The 26,301-nt window shown below is 39.2% G+C and overlaps 1 protein-coding gene across 4 annotated transcripts in view; it reads right to left on the bottom strand.

The window, feature by feature from the left end:
* The window catches only part of SPATA18 (spermatogenesis associated 18), a 144,605-nt gene that overhangs the window by 116,798 nt on the left and 1,506 nt on the right, over positions 1-26,301 (bottom strand). The window contains exons 2-13 of one of the 4 annotated variants that reach the window (XM_049831768.1): positions 24,969-25,074; positions 24,744-24,859; positions 23,123-23,241; positions 18,970-19,065; positions 11,754-11,888; positions 10,854-11,091; positions 9,676-9,834; positions 8,947-9,122; positions 6,903-7,026; positions 6,486-6,554; positions 5,659-5,704; positions 1,339-5,190 (exon numbers count right to left, since the gene is read on the bottom strand). In XM_049831768.1, the coding sequence (XP_049687725.1) occupies positions 5,183-5,190; positions 5,659-5,704; positions 6,486-6,554; positions 6,903-7,026; positions 8,947-9,122; positions 9,676-9,834; positions 10,854-11,091; positions 11,754-11,888; positions 18,970-19,065; positions 23,123-23,241; positions 24,744-24,859; positions 24,969-25,074 (1,392 nt within the window). In that variant the 3' untranslated portion in view covers positions 1,339-5,182. Of the gene's footprint in view, positions 1-1,338; positions 5,191-5,641; positions 5,705-6,485; positions 6,555-6,902; positions 7,027-8,946; positions 9,123-9,675; positions 9,835-10,853; positions 11,092-11,753; positions 11,889-18,969; positions 19,066-23,122; positions 23,242-24,743; positions 24,860-24,968; positions 25,075-26,301 lie in introns of those variants that run through there. The other 3 variants (XR_007509886.1, XM_049831754.1, XM_049831746.1) reach the window with 3 other exon arrangements.

The raw sequence follows: 26,301 nt of genomic DNA on the forward strand, positions 1-26,301 counted from the left end.
GAGGACTTTGCACTGAACCAGCTAATACTTCACATGCCGTCGTGTAAGCAACTCACCTCAGCCTGAATAGAAATCATTCACTTACTTGCAGCATGTAAAGTGCTTTTCAAGAATAAAACAATGAATTTCTGATTGACACATAAAACCATAAAGCATGCATAAAGGTTTGTGAAAAGGAAGTCTGTCTATACAACATGCACTAAATACAGTATTACAATACGAACAAGTTACCCTGAAAGCAGCCATAAAGCTTAGCCCTAAGAAACAGAGAAAAAAATTGATAAAATAGCCCTTCAGATTTTCTGAATTTTACATGGGTCACAAGAGATTCTGATAAATCTTTGTTGTAAGCTATTTAACATGATAACTGCATATTCTAGTATTTAAAAAAAAATAGTGTAGTCATTTTATACAATAAACTTTGTGTGATTTTTCTAAACTGCAACATTTTTATTTATTCCATTAATGAAGTGCCCGAGAATCACTTTACCAGAAAATAGACAAAACTTGAAAAATACTTGTCACTTCTTTAAAAAAAAATCTGCATTTTGTTAACTAAAATGAGCCATAAAAAGCCATACAGCAAACTGTATAAAGTTCATAGCGCAAAATGGTTTCTGTGAATAGAGGATGATGCTTCCAAATAAGTAATGTTTGTCTTGTCCATGCTGTTTTAGGGGTACATCTATCATCAATACAGAGACAGGTTTTCACTGAAGGTCCTGAATGCAGTTTACAAAGGTAAGTGTCATATCTGCTCATGATAGATTATATTCCTCTAATGTAAAAGGCCAAATGGCAGCTACGGTGAGGAGAAGGAATTAGCCTAAAATGATCTCTCTTTATAATTTTTTTTCTTTTAAAACAAACACCTTTGATTGCAGGCCAAAGCCCTTGAGGAAAAAACAGTTTCACAGGAAGCAGTACTAAGTGGCAGACAGCATCTTCATGCTGACATTTTATTTTCAAGCAGGTAACATTACTTTGAGAACTGTGTTTTTGCAAGGCATAAGTGTTCCCTTCTCAAAGCCATAAGAAAGTATAAATACACCACCCACTTCATTTGTGTTCATGCCTTTGTCCGCTAACAGTAAAATGACACCAAGTGCTCGGTTTGTGCTCTGTCCACAGAGTGAAAGGTACAGCTTCCACATAAACAACACACCTGTATATCAGCAAGAGCCTGTGACAGATTTGCTTACATGTGTTGTTTTAAACTATCCAAAACTGGCATAAAGTGAAAGTACATTTCTTTAGTATACTTGCTTAGTATGCTGCATGACTAAAAGAAATACAGTAGTCCTGAAACTTAAAACATTCAGTCTGAACACATGCTAATGTAGCTGCAAGCCATAATGAACAGATTTTCATTTATTTAATACATAGCTAGACTATTTAACACTACAGTAAGAAAATCACTGTGTAATTAACACCAATCAAAAACGGCTGACAAAGGTTACATAAAGCTGAAAGACAGTATTTAATTCTGATGGCACTTTTACAGGATGACAAACTTTTGCAGTACATATATGCAATATAAAAGTAAAGTTAAAAGACTCAAATCCTGGAGGATGTACAGCCGTATGTTTTCCAGGGAGCATTTTGATAATTTTTGGCCTTCACGTTTACTTTCTTCAGGCTGTAGAGTATTTTTGCTTTAACTTACCACTCATCTTGAGCCTCCTACAAGGCTGAATCAGCACCACAGCTCACTGCCAGCGATATTAGATGGGAGGACTCCACCAACCTCCTGCTACCAACTTTCTTTCTCCTATCAGGATGCTGGGAGAATCTATCTAAGTTCTGAATTTAAATCTTCATTGTATAGTAGCAAATTTAGCTGAGCCATTTACCCTTAGTATCTGCTAACTCTGCATGGGTCTCTATGTTATTGAGCTGCAAACATTGAAGAAGGAAGACTGAAGATACTTTGATGACATTGTATTTTCCCAGAAACAAATGATAAAACATCTACATGTTCAGACTGACTGTGGGACAGCCTGTGAATTGAGACAGACATAATCAGCTTTCAAAGAGCTGATATGCAGGAGAAATTCTCCAGCAATCTCTAAATCCCTCATTAACGTGTGCTGTTCTACATGAACACCTTGGCCTAAAGGTGGTGCTTTTTTACATTCTGTGCAGCCTCGCTTCCATCAGTCCATCTGCAAAGAGCTTAAATTAGCTCAAAATCTAGCCTTCTTTTCCTGGTATTCACACTTTTATCATGATCATACTGTTCTAAAACTACCTTGCAATAGAAGCCTTACTGGCTTTTTTTTATTTGTCACCTATTAGAATTCACCCTTACTGTTTCTACTTTGCTGTATTTACAAGCATGGCATTATCCAGGCTTGTGATTTAGTGAAAAAAAAAAAAAAAAAAGAAAAGAAAATTTAAAAAATCTTACTTAAGATTTTAAAAACTCTTATTAAAATATCATCAGTTTCACATTCATGATCCGTTCTTTCATAGAGTCTTACAAGCAATTACAGAAGTCCTTTTTTATAAGTAATTTTGCATTTGCTGGTTAATTCCATATAATCTTTATTGGTATGCATTCTTTGCACTGTTGTCATGTAGATCAAAAGAAGCACAGGAGCTGTTAGTGTCTACTTTGACACCAAAAGCAATCTTCTAACCAATCTATAGATTTAATTGGCTACAAATAAGCTGCACAGGCAACCAGTACAAAACAGTGTATTCCTATAAAAAAACTATGGGCTGCAGAGTACAACTGAGTAAGGTTTGTTTAACTAATTAAGCATTACCATGCTGTGGACTGACTTCCTATTTTGCTGAAAATGGTTTGCTCTGCTCTGAAACATTATGCAAAAAAAAAATATCCTAGAGGTGCTTTCTCACCACCAAAACAAGTAATTGGCTGTCATTTCATTAGTTTTCTCTTTCACTTTGAGACTAACTAGTTCTCTAGGTACCTGCTGGGGGAGTAAGATGAGATGGTCTACTAAGCACTGTGAATTTGTCTTTTGTGGCAATTTTAGCTCGTTGGGAATACTAGTTCCTAGTGGCATCACAGGTGTGTGAAAGTCTGGAACTACCCTGCTTCTCAGGCTTGTCAAGAAAAACATACTTCTTTGATGTAGTCTTAGTTTTCTCACAGTCAGTATGGAAACTTACTTCAACTCAAAATCATAACATAGACATGGCTTGGTAATTACATGCAGAAGACAAAAATGCAACACCCAGTTTCTAAAAAACCTACATCTCCTTCGCCCTTAGGTAATTACAAGATTTTGAGAAATCCTTCATTTTTCTGCTCAAAGCCATACTCGGGATATCTAATTGTCTTCTGTTGCCACACAAGTCGCAGGTGCTCAGTTTTTCCAGAACCGGGGTGGTTTTAGTCATGAGATCAGTGCAGAAATATGCAGATTTACTTCAAGCTCAGATCCATAGCTGTGACCGACAATCAGGCTCTTAGAAGAGGAAATATATTGCTTTGTATTTTCTCTTGTGACTTTCTTAGATACAAGAAAGTACACCACGTACGTGCATGCGCCTTTGTGTCCCCTCAGTTCATTCAGAATGGCTCTGTGAATGTCTCTCTGTGTACAGGACCTCATTTTGTTCTCATCGGTTACTAATTGGCCAAATTCCAATGAAAATACATCTGTAGAACTAGAGTCACAGCTGATCCATGGCTCATGTGGACCAGCACTAAAGTCTGCTGAAATCTGATCCTGTGCCAAACAGCCTTGTGCCAAAGTCTTAAGCCACACAAGAAGTAGAGAGAAAGCACATGGATGTGTAAATCTGCATAAGATCCCTGGAAAGGGATCACAAAATCTGCTCCTGTAACTTAATTTTAAGGACTAAATAGTTTCAGAACTAATAAAAATACTTTTTCTCATGTTATTAGAGTAGTATTAATGAAATGTCATGTTCCAGGGCATAGGCTGATTAAAAGAGGAAGCAGAAAAGAATTTTTCCTCCTGATTGTTTATATTCCAAAATTGTGGAGATGAATTTGGGGAAAGCTCCACATACCTTTGAAGCATCAGGTATTGACCAGAATGAGACAGTGGAGATGGTGAATTACACATCAGCTCCATTATGACAAACCCTATGTTTCTATGTAAAAGCACAAGGCCCCAAGCAGTCACTTGTGTGGCTGTATTCAAGGCTGGCCCTGCAGATGAGGTTCTGAGAGAATGACAGTATCAGTTCTTTCAAAACCAAAAATGCTGCTATTAAAATAAACATTTACAAGGGGAACAAACTATTTAAAGTGCCAGAATAAAATCTCTTCAGGGCTCTGATTTTTACATATAAAATGTAATGAACACCCACAGTAAGAGATAACTGGACAGGTGGACAGGTTTTTTTCACAGTGTTCACAAGAATTACTAGTCCATCAGGCTGGTATGAAAGCCCATTAAAAGTGATACCACATAGGCCACCTCAAGCAAATATTTCAAGCCTACAAATAGTCAGTAGCACACTTTCAAAATACCTTAAGTTCCAAACTACAATTTTTTATGATATTTTCTAAGTAACAATGAATTTAACAACGACTATTACTGCCTTGCTAAAGCACACAACCATGCTTTCATAAGTAGCTGTCAATAAAGTCCTGGGGATTGCTGGAGTACTAGTAGTTTATGATCTTGCAACTTTTGCATTGTAGTTAGAAAATTCAGTTTACCGCAACGATGTATTTAAAAGGATGCTGTGTGAGACTGGCACATCCTAAGATTATCGCTATTTTCTAAAATTGTAAATAAGCACCAATTAATGAAATAGTTTTCAAGTAACAGCTAACCTCAACTTTCTGCAACATTCACCATTTAGGTTATATTAAATATCCTATCATGATAAACTGCATAGTTTAGTATCTCTTGAAAACATTCTAGATACAATAATTCTATCTCCCTCTGCAGGATTACAGCATGGGTTCCTCAGTGCTCTGCAAATTTTGCCAAATGAGTATAATTCTGTATTGCATGCACTTTTTTTTTTTTTTTAAATCAGAAGGTTTGAAGGAGTTTCTAAAATTATAAATTAGTCTTCTATAATTCCAAAAACCCCACTGAACACGAACTCCATTTGGAGTGACAATTGCCATTCACATTATTGCAAGATTTGAGGTATTCTTAAGAGAAAAGGCACCAGCGAAGTTGTTGGATCCGGATGTACTGAGTCACAGGAACATGTCCAGTTAATGCCCTGTTGAAGAAAAAGACACACTTCAGTACAACTATTTTCTTCTAAGCCTCTAAATTTGCTTGTCTTCAAGATGGGCACACATTCATACTGTTTGAAATCCTTCACTTCACCATCTCCACTGAGCTATCTCTTTGGATTTTGAAAGGCATGGAGCCAGCAGGCTTGCAGCCAACTGTTTCTTGAATAGGGAAGAGAAGTTTTACTTACTACAGAACTGGCCACAACAAAGGCAACTAGCAGGCAGAACTCATGACAGTGTTCTGAGTGAAAAACAAGCTCTCCTCCAAGTCAGAAATTTCAGCCTTTTTCCACACACAGAAAAGAAAGGGGCTACCCATTTTAAAAATAAGACTTGGACAAGTATTTTAGAGTCAAAGACCTTCAGCATGTTATTTTGTCTCTTTGCTCAGTTGTTCAAGGGCTTAATATGAAAACCATGAGTTATTATGAACTAATATGCCCACTTACTTGGGCTTCCACTCCTCAGTGGTGAAGGACTGCGGCTTCGAGACAACTGCAAGACAAACAGAAAAGGAAACTTAGGTGTGCTAAAGAACTGTACCCAAGAAAGGCACCTGGGGACCTATCAACATCCAGTAAATTTGCACATGCCTATCAGTGCAGCTCCACTGCTACAAAGGAGTCAAATTCAACAACTTTCTAATTTTTCCTTCACACCCTGCACACACACAAAAAAGTGAGTCTTACCCAGAGCCTCTCACATTTTCAATATTCATATTTTAAGTTGAGGGCACCTATGTCAATTTAATAAGATGGGCTAACAATTAGAAAAATATACATGATTTTACAGAAATAATTTAAAATGTGTAACTATACCATATGCAGGACTCTGCTAAGGTTTCACATATCTCATTAGTACCACCTCCTGCCTACCCTACACTGATTTTCTGCTCCTTTGAGGCATTAGAGGGTAAATGTAGATTACTAATTCCAGGAGGCAGGGACCATGTGCTGTGTATGTACTGCAGGATGACTATAACACTTCCAGATGATGCAATTACTTATTCAGAGGGGTACTGAAGCAAGGGGGAGTAGGGGGAAAGCATTCTGAGATCCACAGTTGACACTTCTGAGAAGTTAACTATGATCCACTTCTCATACAGTATCTCCACCGATAATTATACCAGGCAATAACTATCTGTCAGTTCAGCTTCACCTCATTCCAGACCCAGCAAAGGCATTTATTCCCACATCAGCATTTTAAAAGGTTGCTTACATTCTGAGTTTAAAATACTCGATGCTGTTTATACTACAAGCATTCAGCTGGGGCTTACATGATGAGCTAGAAGAGGACTGGTGCTACGGCTGCGGCTTCTGCTTCTGCTTCTACTTCTGTGAGACCACTACAAGAGAAGAGTTTGACAAACCTCTTTTGGGAGAGAGCATTTAATAAAGACAGACTCAGCAAGCAGACTTGCCATGCTGGAAACATGACTTGAGGACAGAGAGTAAACACAGTAAACTTTCTCCTTAGAACAGACTCTGCCAACAATCATACATCTGCATAATGAATACGTTAAGGCAAATGGAACTATTAATCCTAAAAACAGGATGAGGCACTAAAACCTAACTGATATTTGATATACACAACTCTAGCCATATAGGGAACAATCAAGAATTTATCTTTTTCAAATTTCAAAACAGTGTTCAAATCTACTTCCCTTAACATATTTCTTAACAAAAGTACATACCAGAGCTCCTCTTTTTGTGACTGCCTCTCCCTTCACAATTACAACATCATTTTCCATCAGAGCAGGCCATACGTGATAGGCCACCAAGGCAGCTGTGAAATCAGACTCGAAACTACGATGGTATCTGTTGAAATACAGAGTACAAGAAATGTCTGTCTATAAGTGCCAAAAGATAAGTATGATCCTTCAAGTCGTCAATACTGATAAAAAGCAGAATACTAGCTATAGCTCATAAACATCTTTCTTGACAACATTTCTGTATCACAAAAGTAAGTATTCTTTAAGTGAACCTGTAAAAGAAATACATCTGTAAGACAGACTTAGCAGAATATACTGTCTACTTATACTGAGAGACACTCCAGTAAAGCCATCTCACACTTCAGAAGGCCGCTAAGACCATATTCTTGCATAAGCCCCACACAAGCCAGGGCCCTTGAGTCCACTGACAGATTAAATCTCCTGAGCAGCATTTTGGCAGGCATAACTATCCCATCTTCCTGAAATATCTTGCTAAAACAAGACCCCTGTAAAGGATATTACAGAAATACTCTATCTCAACTATAAAGTTACATCCTAGTATCTTATGAGACATAAGAAGCAATGTTATTAGCAAGATCCTTAGATACTGATAACAAAACAGTGACTTTTTAGCTAAGAAAACATATTTTGAAGGCCTGTATTAACATACCAAATATATATTACCTCCCTAAGTCTGCAATATTAGCTGAATAATACATGTCTGGTTTTGTGGATTCAAACTCAAAACAAATACCAAATAATTGAATTTAAAACCCAATAATTCATCTATACATTAGTAATGTATATACAATAGCAATTTATATAAAACAATGCTGTAAATAGAAGCATGAAGCTCTGCATGGAGAAAGGTACAGGGTACAATGAGGTTTGGCCAGCCCTTTCTACAAATTTTGCTCCATCTCTGTGTACCACATACATATGCTATAAATGTAAACATATATATGCCACATATTTATCTAGATAGATGGATAAATGTGTGTATATACATGTCTTCTCCAGCAGCATGTATAAACACATTACACCTGGTTTTTGAAGGCCACACACATGAAGTAGGTGGAGAAAGCGTCCAAGACTATACCATAGCATTGCTGCCTTCTTAATACAGTCAATAGCTTTGGGTGTCAAATAGCTAACTGCCCAGTATTTGGCCAGGATCATTAAGTACTCATGTATGACTTTGCACTCTCCTGTTGTAGAGCTACTTTTATCTTCTCTATTTATCTCCTTGGCTTCTCAAGCTCTTCCCCATCTGGGTTCCATTCTATTTAAAATTATTATTAGAAACCTCCTTATTGGTGTGGCTTTTCTTGCTTTTGAGAGCAATTTTTTTGGAGCTATCAGTCCCATTAGTTTTCTTGAAGACATGGAAGTACCCTACAGTTCTCTGCCAGCTAACAAAGCAGCCAGCCCTGACCCTATGGAAAAAAGAATAACTATGTTATGGTGTGCATTTTTAAACAAAATTCCCATTTTTAAAAGGCATTTTTCTTTTTGTTCAGCTCTAAACCAGAAGAGATGGGAGTGTATTAAGATCCATAAGTCATACAGCAGCCACAGCCTGGAGGTCACAGCACACGTACTGATTATCCTGGTATCAGACACCAACTGCCAGATCTCAGTAAACATGACTTTTACAAAATGGGCCAGAAAGGAGGAACAAAGGTGCACACATTTTATAAACACTGGAGGCAGACAGAGACTAAACAGGGAAAGGAAAGCTGATGATAATTTTCCTCTTAATGGATAAATTAAATATGCTCTAGAGACTGAAGTTTATCCAGAAAATTGTTCTGTTCATTAAAAAAAGCTGTTAACACTGGTCTACATCCTGGCATTTATACACCATCATAAACCTTAAAGACATACCCAATTCACTACAGACCAGGAATAGTTGCCCCATATTAATGTTTAGCATCAATCTTAAACCTTTATATTAATTAGGAAAGAAATAGACTATACAACCTGATGGATTTTTTTAGTGGTAAGAATCTGTAAGAGTTCTTACTTGGTCTCACTGAAAAGTTCTCCATCAATACCAAAGGCAACGTCAAGAGGAGGAACGAGTGTCTGCATTGAAAAAGCCACACGGCACAACTCTCGAATCAAAGTGCTGATCACAATGAAATCAATTTCTGGTGGAAATGAAATCTTTGGGTTGATGTTCATGGAGCGAATTACTTCCTGAAAAAAAAGCAATCGAGTAATTTGAGCTCATTGACACTTTTAGTTAGGGGCAAGTATGGAAATCCCTCCTAAATATGCCTCTCAGCTTTCTACATTTAAAAATCATTATAAGAAGCTCCCAGCAATATTGTCTTAGGCTATTCCAGAAGATATGAACTTCAGAAAGAATGCACTGTTATTTTAGAAGTAAAGTATGACCTACATCGTTGACATCAATCTTAGGAAGGAGGTGTAGTTTTTCAGTAGAGGACAGAATTTAAGAAAAATATGAAATTTAGCTTACATTTATTTGATTAAGAGAGTTACACTGTATCTTGCCAAAAATATTATTCAGGCAGACAGAGACATTCTAGTCACAGACAAATAAAACAAGTGATTATTGGGCCATACCAAAATATTATTTTGGAAAATAAACTGCTGCAAGACATAACATCCATGCAAAAAACTTTTTTCCTTTTTCAGGTAACAGTGCATTTCTAGTTCACACATTCCGAATTTATTAGCTACTGAAACAGATCAACACATCACTTCCTCACTGCCCTTGACTTACATTGACACTGGCTTGAACATCATACAGATCCTCATGGCGAACTATATAATCCAGGACAGCGTCTTCAAGGGACTCGGGCCCCGAGTGACCTAGAGACAGAGTGTCTCTTACACGTATTTTGAACTGCCTGTAGGCCGTCTTTGCTGCATGAAAAGACTCCTGCAAACACAAAGAACTTCTAGTTAAATCCAGGAGAATGAGATTCATTTTTTATCAATTATCTAAGAGAATGAACTTAACCCAGTATCATTATTGTAAGGAGGAATATAAAACACTGCTGTAACAGTGAAAGTTTAAAATAGTACTCAACTGGGAAGACTTCTCTGATTAAATCAAGTGTGATTTATTTGCAGAAGATGGGAATGAAAAGCTTCCCACCTAACTTTCTATTTTTATGTAGGATTCTATCACACACCCACGATCAATAGAATCACATTCACAGATATCAAGAGCAGAATTCGATAATAGATTTTATATGCCACAGTCTAACATGTCAGACAGGAACACCTCTTGTCTGTTGGGAAGAAAGGCTGACTTGGAGAGTGTAAACTGAATGACAGTTGTGGGAAAAAAACTTCAGTAAGTTAAGTGTGCTTGGGATCACACACATTAAGAGGCACACTGCCTCTCTGATGCAGGTATGTACATCAATTTTCTAGAAAAGAAGATTAAGGACAGAAAAACAAAAAAAAATTTCTTCTGACTGAGCTTATAGTAAATATGAGGTATCTAGGCGATTTCAAGCCTTCCAATAAAACTAGAGAAGCACATAGCTACAGGCAAGAGGGAAGCATGATTTGGAGAAATTTTTAGCTTTCTAAAATGTAGTATTCCCAAAAGAATTAATCTAAATGAGTCTGTGTTGTTTAGTGCAGGAATCATCTACCTTTCAGAGCTATTCAGTCTTCTTATGCACCCCTTTCAGCATCTGTACTGTAGATCACTGACTCTGTTCTAATGTTGGGACAGGACAGTCAGAAAAGGACACTAAACTGAGAGTTCAATGTAAAAATGTGAGGGAAAGAAAAGAAAATAAAAAGGGAAAAAAGTAGAGAAGTTTTCTTCTCCATACTTCACAGAAATGCTGATTTACACACAGTTTAATCCAATCCAGCCATAATATTTTATAAAACACTTCTGGCCTTTCTGTAAAACAAGAAATACCATTTTTTTCTTACCACAGCTGCAATGTATATTATCCTCTGCACCATTTCCATGTCATTGATGTATCCCCTCAAAATGGTCTCTGCATCCAAGCGTTCTTGAGCATAAATGTCACCAAAGCGAGCTACCAGGCAGGCACGACGTGAAGCATTTGTACGCCTGGCTCGGCCAGGTGAGCAGCTCCTCAGGGGAAGTGGACTAGGTGACTTGCTCTCACTGTGCCTTGGGGAAGGAGAGCGGCTCCGTACAAACCTATGACAGACATATGAAGAAGCATGAGGTCACTTCACCATTGTCAGATGCTTTTGCGTAGTGCACAGAGTTTTGTGTCAATTTAATTATTACAGGGGTAAGGCGAGATTTTGAGCCAACATAATTAAAGAAGTAAACCTGCAGCTGGTTAGTCTAATATGAAGGCATTTGTGTCAATACATTTTATGGGCTAACAATAAAATTAAAGTAATTCCTAAAATGTGTACAGCCAAGCACTTTGTTCTGTTAACAATATGTTAACTAGTAATACTTAGGAGATTTGTTCCTCTTTCAGTGCCGCTGAAGAGTTGTAAAGTCAAACAAGTGAGAATATAACAACAAGTTCTGCCCTGTAATGATGCAGTATTCAAAGAGGACTTACAAACAAAAAACCTAACCATCTCTTTTTACCCTGTACAGTTGCTCTCAATGTATTTTGTAAAGCTGCTGCCTTTGCTGTTTTGCCAGAAACTTAACACAGCTGCCTGAAATTAAAACATTTGGGCAGTAGGAGAAATCAGTTAAAGAGTTTATACTCCTTCATAACAAAGTACAAAAACTTAGTTTTTCTTTATACTTCAATTTCAAATGAGGAGGGAATTCATGCTACCAAACATGAACAATTTCTCTGATTCAGTGACCCCTCTGAATAATGCCTCTACCTGCTCTGGAGAACAGACTTCTGGGCATCCAGGATAGAAATCTCATCCCGCAGTATTTGAATCTGCTGCTCATAGTCATTCAGACGATCTAACTTCCTCAGGGCATCCTTCTCTTGGGCACAGGAAGTCTTCAGACTTAACCACAGAGAATAAAGTCAGTCACAAGATGTCCTTCTACCAATGCAAACCACCTATCAATTAATCCTCATCACCAAACAAAAAGAACAGAAAAAGAAATATTAAGCAAGCTCCTTATGCTGAAATACAGGGTAATTAAGAGTTTAAAAAAAAGCATACTCCAAAGCATACTCTTAACTATGTTTTAAAATGTAAAAGTGTACTGTGGCAGGAGACTGGCTACACTACACTTTATGTTACAGGAGAGATCACTGGTCAACATTTAGTGTCCTTGCACTAGCTCAGATGATAAGGTCTAAGAAAGAAACTGGTTTCCTTCTCATATTTAAGATGGTAACTAAACTAGCTCAGTTTTCTTTCCTACAGTTCAAGACTCTAGGTATTTTCTTATACCAGGTCCTTGGGTTTTCTTCTTTGCTGGAATATATTAGTCAGTCAAAGGATATTACCAATTATGTTATTCAAGTCATATCAAAAGCTCATGATTCCTCTCCTGCTCTCCACAAGAGAAGCAGTGTTTCTTAAACATTGGCAGACAACCAGTTAAGCAAGTTTATCTTCTCTCCTTTACTCTTACTTAACGGTAGCAAGTATCCCAACATCTCTGCTTTTCTACCTAACACGTGTATTACTGCATTCCTCTTTCTGAAAGAAACAAAAAAAAAAACAAAAAAAAAAAAACAAAAAAATTTTAAAAAAGGATGCTTTCTATTTATTTTGGAGGCATTCAGTCTGTTCTTCCTTTTCTTTACTGAAGGACCCTGGTGAGATTTTTTAGGATCTGAATCAATGAAAGCTGTAACACCTATCAATTGACAAGCTTCCTGTTCTGACTTTTTAAGGAACAGGCTGACTGAGAGGACCACAGGTAATAAAGCCAGCACATCTGCTAAGAGGGAAGCCTGTCCTTCTAACCTAGGTAGGAAAAGCTGCAGATACTACTACAATCCCATGGAAGTCTTTAGTCAGCTCCTCCAGCAAGGACTTCTAGCAGAGTAGCAGGAAAAGAGGGTTAAAGAATTCTAATATAAAGAACAACTGGGAAAGGAAAGTAGATTTGGGAAGATGAGTTCTAGAGGTAGAAATGGGGGAAAATCATTATGTACCAAGAAAATAAAAGGTGAAAAAACCCCCTATATAATACACAAGACACTAGTCAGGCTTTCCTTAAATTGCCACGATAGACAATGCAGACAGACAATGCAGTGTTAATAACTATCCAACAGAAAGGATAAATAAAAAGTAATCATTTCACTTCTATATTATTTTCTTTTTGTTATTTACCCCTATTCACATGGGCATTTTTCAGAAGGTTTTAAAGCAATTTTTGATGGTCTTTATCTCACTCCTGTGAGATCCACAAAGCTTCCATCTTTTCATCATGACAGCAGATAATGATTACAAATACAAACAGATGCTTAATTATAGGCCTGCCTTTATCAGGAGAGGGGGAAAAAAACCCCCACACACACAAAAAAAAAAACCAAACCAAAAAAAAACAAAACAGGAGAGCACATGACAGACTGAAACCAGCAGAAATACCTGCACCTTTCATTGTTCATCACAAGTCATATAGCAAGTCACAAACATAAGAGAAGCCACCACTGAAAATGAATGTTTCTTTCTTTGTAAGAAAAACTAAATAAAAAAAAGGAAAAAGCAACTTTAAGACAGACATATTTATGAATTACCAAAGCTGACTTTTGTAAGCCTTAACACTAATCCTTTCCATGCTAATTAAATCTATGCAGTATTCAGTTTCCCCTGTTTTATTGTTCATTCACTCTAATGAGTGAATTCACTCATTTAGCAGTTCATTCACTCATACTGCTAAATATTAATCTGAAATGAAGAGACTATTATCATCTTTCTGTTAAGGTTGAAGAGATGTAGATGCTGCAAAAAATATAATGGGAACCAACAAGGCAAAATATAGTTCTTAGAAAAATCAAAACAGTTTTTATAACCCATTTTTATTTTAAGGCTATAACTAGCATTTTACACTCCACCACCTAACCATTTAAAAATAACATAGGCATCTTCAACCAGTTTCTCAGGAGAAAATACAATAGCCTTGAGAATTTGTGTCAAGTGTCTACTTAATGCTGTTTGGATAAGTAAGCCCACTGCTACTCTCCAGTTTCAAACAATTCATTAATGATAAACTTCCCCACAGTTCCCCCAGCCCTTGGGCTAAGCCCGACTCATTCAGTCAGATTGCCTCGAAATTCAAGGCAAGAACAACTGCACCTATGTAATTTTTGGCCAGATGACTTTTTAACCTGCTTTTAAGAGCCCTCTGCAACAGTGACACTGCAAGTTCTTGAGGTAACTGATTCAAGCTACCATACTGGCTGTTATTAATTACAACTATGTTTGTCAAAATTTCTTCCTGCCAATCTATATAACAGGTCCTCCGTACAGCAGATCAAGAAAGAAAAGTCCTCTTGACCTCATTTACTTCCAAGTGAGTCGTCTGGCTATATTAAGTTTGATTAGACCTTGGCACAAGTCTAAGCACGCTAGTAGTAAGCTTCCATTTATAACAGTACTAACAGGATTTTGTTCAGTCTGTATATAAAAATAGGTTTCAGTACACTTCATTTTTTGTCTTCCCCTAATTAAAAAAAAATTTATTTTCCTTCACAATTTTGCAGCAAATAGCTAAATCCTGGTATAATTAATCTCTTGATATAACAAAAGCTTATACTGGCTATAGAATTTAATTATACTGAGTCTAGACCACATTTGTTCTAACAGCCCAGGAGACCAAGATGTCTTGCAAAACATGCTTTGATTTAAGTATGTGAGACAGACAGACTATAGACAAAAGGAAGGAGATCAGCTGTTTTAAAGTCTCAAAAAAACAAGTTTACAGACAAAGGGGAAAAGAACACTCCTGACTAACTGTTCCTTGTGTAAAAAAAATCCTGCCCTAAGTGTCACAGATTGGTCCTGACCAAGAGCACTTTCTCTGCTTTTAGAAGGATTCTGGTTTTGACAGGCAGGTGAAGACTAGGCAATTCTGATTTTACCCAACTAAAAGGGTTCAAATTTTGAAAAGATGACTCACACAACATGAAAAATATCACCTTTGTTCAATAAAAAATTGAACACCCAGGCAGAAGATGCAAATGTAGAGTGCCAACTAAACTGAGAGCTAACATGAACCGTAAGTATGTCGAGATAACGGAATTCTTGAATTCAAAGGAAAACAGGAATGGTTTATTCTTCTGTCAGTAGTACAAATGGCAACATGTGCTGGTTTCGGCTGGGATAGAGTTAATTCTCTTCATAGTAGTTCCTATGGAGCTATGTTTTGGGTTTGTGCTGGAAACAGTGTTGATAACACAGGGAAGTTTTCGCTACTGCTGAGCAGTGCTCACACAGAGCCAAGGCCCTTTCTGCTTCTCACCCCACCCCACCAGCGAGCAGGCTGGGGGGGCACAAGAAGTCGGGGGGAGACACAGCCGGGGCAGCTGACCCCAACTGACCAAAGGGATATTCTAGACCATATGACGTCATGCCCAGCATATAAAGCTGGGGGAAGAAGAAGGAAGGGGGGGCGTTCGGAGCGATGGCGTTTTGTCTTCCCAAGTAACCGTTACACGTGATGGAGCCCTCCTTTCCTGGAGATGGCTGAACACCTGCCTGCCCATGGGAAGCGCTGAATGAATGCCTTGGTTTGCTTTGCTTGCGTGTGCGGATTTTGCTTTGCCTATTAAACTGTCTTTATCTCAGCCCATGAGTTTTCTCACTTTTACCCTTCTGATTCTCTCCCCCATCCCCCTGCGGGGAGGAGTGAGCGAGTGGCTGGGTGGTGCTTAGCTGCCGGCTGAGGTTAAACCATGACAGTCCTTTTTGGCACCCAGCGTGGGGCTCAAAGGGTTCTAGATGATGACAGATTTGATTGGAATGTGCTAGATTGAATTTATAGCTGTTATTGCTGTTTAGCTTTTAATTGACAGGCTCCTGTGCTTGCCACAGGGCATGCTTGCCTTACTGTAAATTAGAGTCTAGTGCTCATTAGTGGCTGCTTTTTGCTCTTGCTGCTTGCTGTAGTGCTGTACTGCTGATCATCTTACTCTGCTGTGCCTGGGAACACTTTGGTAACAGCAATGGCGATGCACCTGGGCTGGCAGTTGGCCAGGGCATCGCTGCTGTTTCTGTGCTGCTGTACTGGACAGGCTTGAACTTCAGCGTGAACTCGAGTCAAAGGGACTGTGACCTGTGAATGAGTCCATGTGGGAGCAAGACACTCCGAAGCATCTGCGGCCATGAATAAGTCCACGTCAGAGCAGGTACCTCTTGAAATGTCTGTGGCCATGGTTATGTCTGTGCCACCGCCGGTATACCTCTGAAGGGACTGTGGCGCAAGGATAAGTCCACTCCGGAGAAGGTACACCTCGAAGCATCTGTGGCTGTGGATGAGTCCATGCTGCAGCAGGTACACCCTGAAGCACCAGTGTATGTACATGAGGTCATGCTGGAGCAGCTGAAAGCGCATGGCCGTGGATAAGCCCACAACAGAGGAGGTACACCCCTGGAGGGCCTGCAGCCGTGGGCAAGGCCATGCTGGAGCAGGTCTATCTCTGAAGGCATTGCGGCCCATGGATAAGGCTGGAACAGGTGCACCTCAAAGTGACCGTGGCTGTGGATAAGTCTATGCTGCAGCAGATATACCCCTGAAGAGACGGTGGCTCATAGAGAAGGCTACACTTGGAGCATGCACACTCCTAAGGGACTGCAGCCTGTGGATAAGTCCAAGCCAGAGCAGGGGCAAGGAGAGGAGTTCATTGCAACGTTAAACCCTATGATCTGGTCCAAAGGGACCAGGGGTGGAGATTGTAATGGCAATACCTTTGACTTGTTGTAACCTGGGATTCGAGTTGCATGTTATAGCAATCACTATAGCAGGAACAACCTGAACCAATGGAGGACGAGCCTTATAAGAAGCAGTGCAAGTGCAGCAGTGACCTGACCTGAGCTGGCTTTGGTGCCCTGTAACTCCACACAACACACTACCTCTCCTGTCCTGAGTGACCACCGTAACAGATGGAGCCCAAAGTCATGGACTAAATGAACTCAATGGACATTTTGTGGATGTTTGTGGACATTTTGAAGACATTTTATAGGGGTGGTTCACAGACTAAGGGAATGATATCTGTGTATTATATCAAAGGATGGGAAGGGGGCGGTGGGGGTGGTTAATGAGGTTGTATTGGATAGTGTGGGACCTGAGCATGACGTAAATGGTATGGAATAAAGGGTGGAGATTGTGCTGATTTTGGCTGGAATAGAGTTAATTCTCTTCATAGTAGTTTGTATGGAGCTACGTTTTGGATTTGTGCTGAAAGCAGTGTTGATAATGCCAAGATGTTTTTGTTACTGCTGAGCAGTGCTCACACAGAGCCAAGGTCTTTTCTGCTTCTCACCCCACCGCACCAACATGTAGGCTGGGTGGGCACAAGAAGTTGGGAGGGGACACAGCCGGGACAGCTGAGCCCAACTGACCAAGGGATATCCCAGACCATTTGATGTCATGCTCAGCATATAAAGCTGGGGGCAGAAGAAGGAAGGGGTGGACATTTGGAGTGACGGTGTGTGTCTTTCCAAGAAACCGTTACACAGTTATCACTTAAACCAATACAACATGAATTTCTGTCCAGTCTGCATTAAGACCTACACATGGGAATTGTGAGATCCTTTATTCCCTACTAATAGTTTTAAACAGGAAGACAGCAGTCAGGTTATATCTAAGAATCAAGGAGTTATATGAGCTACTTTTCACCCAACAAATCAAAAGAGCCCACCTTTGGGGAATATGATTTTATACTCCACGTAGCCATCCAAAAAATTAAAATCCAAAGTGATCAACACTTGCTAGGAAAGTCCATGGATAAAATCTAACAATTAACATTATTTTAGAAGCAATGATAAATATCCAGATATGAACAAGTAATATTCAACTTGATACTGGAAGTAAAAACTCTAGTGGCCTAAGGTTTTTTTGTTTGCGTATTTTCATCAGGAGTAACTCATCCTCTCAGTTGCCCTAAAAGGAAAGATAAACTCATGGACAGTTATATCCTTTCCTACAGTGTAAGCAGCAAAGTCAAGTTTCCTCCATTTTTAACAGCAGCAACGTTATTTAACTGAAAGGCTGCAAGCATTTATTTAACAAGTATGACTATATTTCTGTTGTTGAAATGTCAGTTATCACAAGAATTCACATGCTGTTGGAATTAATTTCAACTACCTTTGTGTTCATCTCCAATAATATAACACACGCACACAAAAAAAACCCCCAAAACTCAACAAAAACAACAACAAAAAACCACCAAAAACCCACCACCCAAATAAGACATGGGCTACATTTCATAAGAGTGAAGAATTATTACTGCTTCTAGAACTGCTTGTAGGTCAAGCCATAAAAGGAAATTATTTTTAAGGATGCCTATATTGAAATGGAAGGGTAGGTCCCCCAGCTGCACCCTTACTGATCCAGATTAACTTCCCAGGTGTGACCAACACACTTAGAAACTCAAAAAACATTTTTAAACCAGAGACATCAGCATTACCAATAGCCATTACTTCTGTGCAGACGGGCAAAAGGATTTGGCAAAAATGGTCTAAAATAAAAAGCCATATAAAGAACTTTATCTTAAGATAGAGAGACTGAAGTATCTCTTATTTAACACACACGCTACTTCCAAGAGCATCATAGCAAATTGCAAACAATGGTTTCCGGCTATATTCAGAATATGGTTCTCTCCTATTTAACTTCATCTACAAGATTCAAATACTATCAAGCTGCTAGTTTCAAAGTAATCCTTCTTCTATCCTAAAGAAAAAAGGATAGAAGTTCAGCCATAAGAGTTCTCACATGGATCTACTTATGTTAATTCTCTTTATATAACGCCAAGAAACAAAGCTACGGGATGTTAAGGAGCTAGACCTATTTTTTCCTATAGCATAGGACAGTACAAAATAAACAGAACCCACTCAGGTAAATGACAGACTGTGTCTCTGCATGCTGACTTCTGCCACAAATACCCCAAGATTCAATTTTTCTTACGCTGCTTTTAGCTGAACAATTTCATCTTCTGCTGCCAAAAGAGTAGTGGCTGATTTGGTCTTTGTGTCTTCAAGAGCCAACTGGGTTTTTGCCAGACTGCAAGAAAAATTAATAAAATAACCTTCATGGTAAAGGCAGAGATTCTACCAGAGAATTTAATATGCCAAACTGACTGTTTAAGCAGACCAAGTCCATACCAATTTAACATATGAAAACAATCACAGTGGGCTTTTGTGCAGACTATCAGCACACAAATAGCTTACAAAAAGTCATATCTGACCATGCAATAACAGAATTATTTTGCCATGATCCATTATTTTTCATTAAGACTCAGTTCCAGTTTCTCCATCTATTTCAACAACTTACAGCATTCAGAGTGACTTCACTGTCCATAGATGGGCTATCTTGGCACATGAATTCTCTTTCTCCTGCACCTGTCCCATCTGCCAATAACTACACAATCATGACTCCATACTGCACCACCTTGAAAGGATCAGTTCTGAAACTTTCATGCATGACTTCATCACTGCTTGAATTACCTCCTCCCAACCCTCCATCTTCCAGACTTCTACCTTTGCAAACCACAGCAAACACCTCTCTGACCTGACTGCACAGAGAAATGCAACTCGCAAAACTGTACAAAAGCTTTACCACTGATTTCCCACTTCTCACAGGAGCTAGCCCAAAATGAGTTGTTCTTGTACTGCAAACTGCCACACGCTCACTCCAATCTGTATCAGCGCATAACTTTCCTTGTCCTCACCTTGACCATCCAACACTTTACTCCAGCTCACCAAATAATCTCTTTCTATCCACACAGGAGCATAGGATGAAATGCCTCACCCCTAAACCTATCTTTATATATACCTGAATGGTTGAGTTTGGGAGGGACCTCTGGAGGTCTTCTGGTCCAACTTCCCCTGCTCAAGTGAGCCATTTAGAGCTGTTTGCCCAGGACCGTGTCCAAACAGCTTTTTAATATTTCCAAGGATGGAAACTTCACAACCTCCCTGGGCAACCTGTGCCACTGCTCAGTCACCCTCACAGTAAAAAAGGGTTTCCTGTGTTTCAGTCTGTGCCCACTGACTCTGGTGCTGTCACTGGGCACCACTGGAAAAACCCTGGCTCTGTCTTCTTTACACCCTCCCCTCAGGTATATATGTTAATAAGATCCACCAATCTCCCACAACCCTTCTCTATAGTTAGAAATAACAACAGAGAACAACTTCTTTGCTTATTAAACCTTTCAGGCCGGAATTATTTTGCAAGATTACCTAATTCTGGCAAACCATTTGAAATATCAAGAACAAAAAACTTCTCCCTTCTTCCAAACTTTGTGGGGTCCTTCTCTGTCCCACATTGTCACTTTTGATATTTAATGTATACTGCGAGATCACAAGATTTTTTTGTCCTCTTCTTTTCAGGGGGATGCACTGATCTTTAACTCACTCAGAGTTGACTGAGAGACTTTTTTGATAATGAACAATTAGAATGCTTGCACTCATCCAAAATGAGACATGAGAGATACTAATATGCATTGGTGAATAAGGGAAGAGCAACCGATGTCATTTCCCTTGCCTTCTGTAAGGCCTTTGACACGGTCCCACACAACATCCTTGATTCTAAATTGGAGAGATGTGGATTTGATGGATAAGGAATTGGCTGCATGGCTATGCCCAGGGTTGTAGTCAACAGCTCAACATCCAAACAGAGATCAGTGACTAGCAGTGTCCCTCAGGGGTCTGTATTGTGGCTAGTACTGTTCAATATCTTTATTAACAACATTGACAGTGGGATTGAGTGCACTCTTGGCAAGTTTGTGGATGACTCCAAGCTGAGTGGTGCAGTTGATATTCTTGAGGGAACAGATGCCATCCAGAGGGACCTTGGCAGGCTTGAGGAGTGGGCCCATGTGAATCTCTTGAAGTTCAACAAGGCTGAGTGCAAGGTGATACACCTGGGTTGGGGCAATCACCAGCATCAGTACAGACTGGGGGAAAAAATGGATTAAAGCACCCCTGTGGAGAAGGACTTGGAGATAGTGGTAGATGAAAAACTAGAAATGAGCTGGCAATGTGCATTACAGGGCAAAAAGCCAGCCGTAACCTGGGCTACATCAAAAGAAGCATGGCCAGCAGGTCAAGGGAGGTGATTCTCCCCCTCTCTTCCCCTTTCATGAGACTCCCCCTGGAGTACTGCGTCCAGCTCCAGGGTCTCCAGTACAAGACATGGACCTGTTAGAACAGGTCCAGAGGAGGGCCACAAAAATGATCAGAGCGTTGGAACACCTCTCCTATGAAGAAAGGTTGAGAGAGTTGGGATTGTTTAGCTTGGAGAAGAGGCTTCAGGGAGACCTTATCCAGCCTTTCAAAACTTAAAGGGGGCTTATAAGAAAGATGGGGAGATGTCCTGGCTTCAGCTGGGACAGAGTTAATTTTCTTTCTAGTAGCTGGTACAGTGTTATGCTTTGGATTCAGTATGAGAAGAATGTTGATAACACACTGATGTTTTCAGTTGTTGCTCAGTAGTGTTTAGACTATAGTCAAGGATTTTTCAGCTTCTGATGCCCAGCCAGCAAGAAGGCTGGAGGGGCACAAGAAGTTGGGAGGGGACACAGCCAGGGCAGCTGAGCCAAACTGGCCAAAGGAATATTCCATACCATGCGACGTCATGCCTAGTACATAAACTGGGGGGAGTTGGCCTGGGGGGATCACTGGGAACTAACTGGGCATTGGTCGGCAAGTGGTAAGCAATTGCATTGTGCATCATTGTTTTGTATATTCCAGTCCTTTTATTATTATTGTCATTTTATTATTGTTATTATCATTATTAGTTTATTCCTTTCTGTTCTATTAAACTTATCTCAACCCACAAGTTTACTTTTTTTTTTCCTCCCCAATTCTCTCCCCCATCAGAAGGGAGGGGGGGGGGGGGGGCGGAGTGAGCTAGCAGCTGCGTGGTGTTTAGTTACCAGCTGGGCTTAAACCATGAGAGGAAAGACTTTAATTTTTTTTTTCCCCTACTGACAGGACAAGGGGTAATGGTTTTAAACAAAAAGAGAGAGGATTTAGATTGGATATAAGGAAGAAGTTATTTATGATGAGGGTGGTGGGATGCTGGAACAGGTTGCCCTGAGATGTTGTGGGTACACCATCCCCAGAAGTGTTCAAGGTCAGGTTGAATGGGTTTTTGAGCAACCTAATCTAGTGGAAGATGTCCCTTCCAACAGCAGAGGCGTTGTACTAGATGAACTTTGACTATCCCTTCCAACCCAAACCATTCTGTGATTCTACAATTCTATGAAAGCAGGAGATATCTACAAAATTAGGATACAGGATGAAATATTCTATTGAACCTCTTTAATCTATCTAATACAGTTTGCAGTTCTGAGAACTTGATATTCTTGGAATCACTTAGTAAGAGCATTAAATTATATCGCTTATTGTACTGACCAAAGGACTGTGAGCATTCATTGTTCTCATGCTAATAGGATGAATGAGAAAGCCTCTGTCACTTGGAGCTACCTCTGAAATGGCCCTGGAACTGGCACTAACTGCACAAATTTGTTTCTGAAGAAATTAAATCACTGTGAGACTACAGTGCTCCACAAAATATGTCTTATGCAACTGGACAAAAATTGTTCAGTCCTAGTCACTTATTTGAAAATCTGTCTCTCCTTCTTCCTCCATCTTACCACAGGGGATTTTGATCTTTTTAGATGTTCAAATACCAATTACATACTGTAAATAATTATGACATGTTGTAGGTCCTTCAATAAGTGTTGCACTATAGCTACTCAATTGATTTTTATCAAGGTTTGCTCAGCATGCAACAGTTCATTGACTAGAATTCCACAGGGATGGTCACGCATTATACAAACCCCTTTTATCTAGAATACTGGCATGTTTTCCAACTCCTCTGTCAGAAGCAAAACCTACCAAGACAATTTATGTATGTGGGTATGACTGTATCATTTGTAGCCCACTTTGGACACACATGGACAATCCAGAGCCTAGATGTATTTTGAAGCTCTGAGTTTAAGCCAGAAATGAAACATTTTACAAATCTCCATCAGTATTTAGATGGCGAGAAAAAAATATGGCTTGTTGAAAACAAAAAAACAAACAAAAAGAATCACAGTTAATTCCCCTACTCTTGTTGCACATGGCTGAGCTGTAGACGAGTTGAAGTCAGTTCTTCCTGCAGCTCTTGCAGTTGAAAAGTCTGATTGCTGGCCAGCTCTCTCAGCTGCCTCTCTTTCTCAATTGAATCCTATAGTGAAACACAAAATCACACTGCATGAATGTTCTACCTTACAGAATCCTTCAGCAATGTAGTATAGCATTATTAGCAGATGTATTTCTAAACATTTCAGTAAAGCTAATTTCTAAAGTAATGGAAAACAAAAGCAATTGCATACCTTCTAGAGACATAAGCAATACCTTCCAGGCACACAAAACAAAGACTCAATTATATTAAGAAAAATACTCACTTCATTTATACCTCATGATAGAGAATATGGAAGGTCTGCATATGCAGATTTGCTACCTGTATATACAACACCTGAACAAAGTGTTCTTGAAGATGTGTTGCATGGATTTTTTTCCAGTCAGTCATCTTCTGACTGACTATATCACCAACTCAAGTGAAGTTTTGGGAAATTCACTTACACAAAATAACAGAAAAAGTTATTAGAACAGAGGAGGCAACTATTGTCATTCCAGAAAGCACGCTACTACACATGCAGCTCTGTTTTTAACAACCTATAGATTTGCCTCATACTACCAGAATTAAATAAGTAATGACATTACATTAAATTTTGAATATCACATGCAATGACAAACCCATAACTGGTGCACCGGGTGTAGTGTCATTTAATAACATCATTATTTTACATTTTGGGTTTTTCTGGCAGAACCCTACTCCTGCAATCTAGACTGACTTTTAAGGGATATCACTTTTCATTTGTCCTTATTTCAATTGTCAAAGACTTTGACAGAAGAGGTGTAAAAATAAGAAGTCAGAGAACATGGAGGCATCACTGTCAAATCTCAAGATCTTCAATATTTTCCCCTAGTTTGCATCAACCAACACTCTTCTTTTGTTTCAAAGCACAAAGCCACAGAAGATCTGTCTTTTCTGCCAAACTGTAAGTACTACAACCCCCTCAGTAAATACCAAATACATACTAACTCCAAACATCACGTCAGGCAGGTGGTGGTATCATGATGGACATAAGCACTTCCCCCCCCCCACCCCCCCCTCTTTCTGGGGATATTACAATGCTGAGATACTAAACAAAGATCTTTTTCTTCAAAAAAAATAAAAGGAGCTCACAAACACATGGAGTTTATATACACCTTCAGCTTACACATGTATTTTCACATAGCGTTAGGTTTTACTAATAGACATATGGCATAAATACTTCTATGATGTCTCTGCAAATGCAGCATAATTCTTTACCTAGAAAAGGAAGGCTGTACAAGAACATAGCTTCTCTTAAAAGCAAATTCCTCCATATTGACATTCATTGTTGTGAAACAGCATAAGCCCTAGAAGGCCAAAAGTAACTTTAACAACCTCTTTGATTTCCCTTTCAAAGGACACGCGAGATGAGACAGAGAAACAGTATAGTTGTCTCCATGAGCAACTACGGACATATTTCATTAATCAAAATCAGGGAGGGAAGCTATTATTAACAGAAAGTCATTAAAGCTCTCCTGCAGCTATAAATTCACACCATTTTATTCCCTTAAAATAAGTTTCCTACATACCTGAGCGAGAGAGAGGTTGGTTTCAAAGAGCCTTCCTGAAGTAGCACATGAAAAACAAGTCCCTAGCCATGGCAGGAGACGAGTTTTTATTGTTTCCACACCTGCATAATGCCCACCTAAGAAAATATATACATTAAGAAATTGAGAACAGTTACAGAAAGAGCCAGAGCTTGAAAAGATGACACGTGTGAAATGTGTTAGTAATAAGGCAAGGCACTGATTTACCTTCTCGAGATGTTTCATTGAGGATTGTGAAGAGCTGCCCTTGAATCTCAGAGTTCAATTCTATTATTTCACAGCATCGGTTCAGATTCTGATCACAGGAATTAATCTGTAAATTATTGTGTATTAATACATCTGCCTGGGCTTTCTTACTTAAAATTATTCCTGTTATGGTCATGACATTTCCCCCCCCCCTATAATTACATCTTCACAACCTTTTCTTACTGCATCCACTAGAATACTCATCTTTAAAGGTTCACATTAATAGGCAAACAAACAAGAAATCAGGACTTCTATCACCCAGTTAATTCACTACTTGAGAAAACTTACTCCTTTCCCCATTTATAAAGAAGATGCATCCACAAATATCTCCAAAAGAACAACCATAATAACTGAAACTGTTAAATAATAATAATTGAATAATAATAATTAAAAAATAATTGAAACTGTTAAAATCTTTCAGCACAGAGTTTTTAAAATAATAAGAGATTGTTGGATGAAAAAATGTATTCGTCCAAAATATGATTTTCCCTATTAGCTGAAATAATACACATAAGGCTATTATCTTGCTTTGTCAACAGCCACATGAGTCCTCCATGCAATTTCATCTGATTTTTAAGAGTTACCAACTGAAACAAATACTACTGAAGAATGGGCAAAATCCAGCATTATGCCTAGGAAACAACAGAACAGCAAACCTACACCACTTCCAGCAAATGCAATTCTGAAAAGGAGTTGATGGGGTTAATCTGTCCAGGATCCTACTGCACCTGCCAGGAGAACACATACTTTGTACCTGCTTCCTTAATCTTTATCTGTAACCTGTGTATCATCTTTAACATAGATCACCCTCTAGATCTTCAGGCTTTAACGGCTCCATATGGTTTTTACAAGCTTCCAAAGCAGCTAAAACTCCCAACCCATGCCCCTGTCAGCTTGCACTTTGATTGCTGCAACATGCTTTCCTCTGGCCTCAAGGAGCACAGTCTCACCGTGCTAGCCTCCACCAGAATACCACTGCAAAGTGCATTTTTCCAGCTCATTACACTGACATGACACCCATGGTGCTTCCATCTGCCAGCTCCTCCTTTTCTGCAATGGCAGCCTGAAATTGCTCCTCTTCACTTCCCAAGACCTCAGAGACTACCCCCTCCTCACTATTACGGGGAGTTCAGCTCCCACTATTGCTCAGCCCTCCTGAGGTCTACCTCCACCATCCATCTGCAAGATTTTAAAGTGCATGCCCCTGTTTTTCCTCCTCTGGCGTCCTGCACTCTGTGGTAGCTTTACCAGCTACCTTCAAACTCCTCCTTAAAACCGTCCTTTGCCATGAATC

The sequence above is a fragment of the Accipiter gentilis genome, chromosome 3 (assembly GCF_929443795.1).
Source record: "Accipiter gentilis chromosome 3, bAccGen1.1, whole genome shotgun sequence".
Classification (NCBI taxonomy): Eukaryota; Metazoa; Chordata; class Aves; order Accipitriformes; family Accipitridae; genus Astur; species Astur gentilis.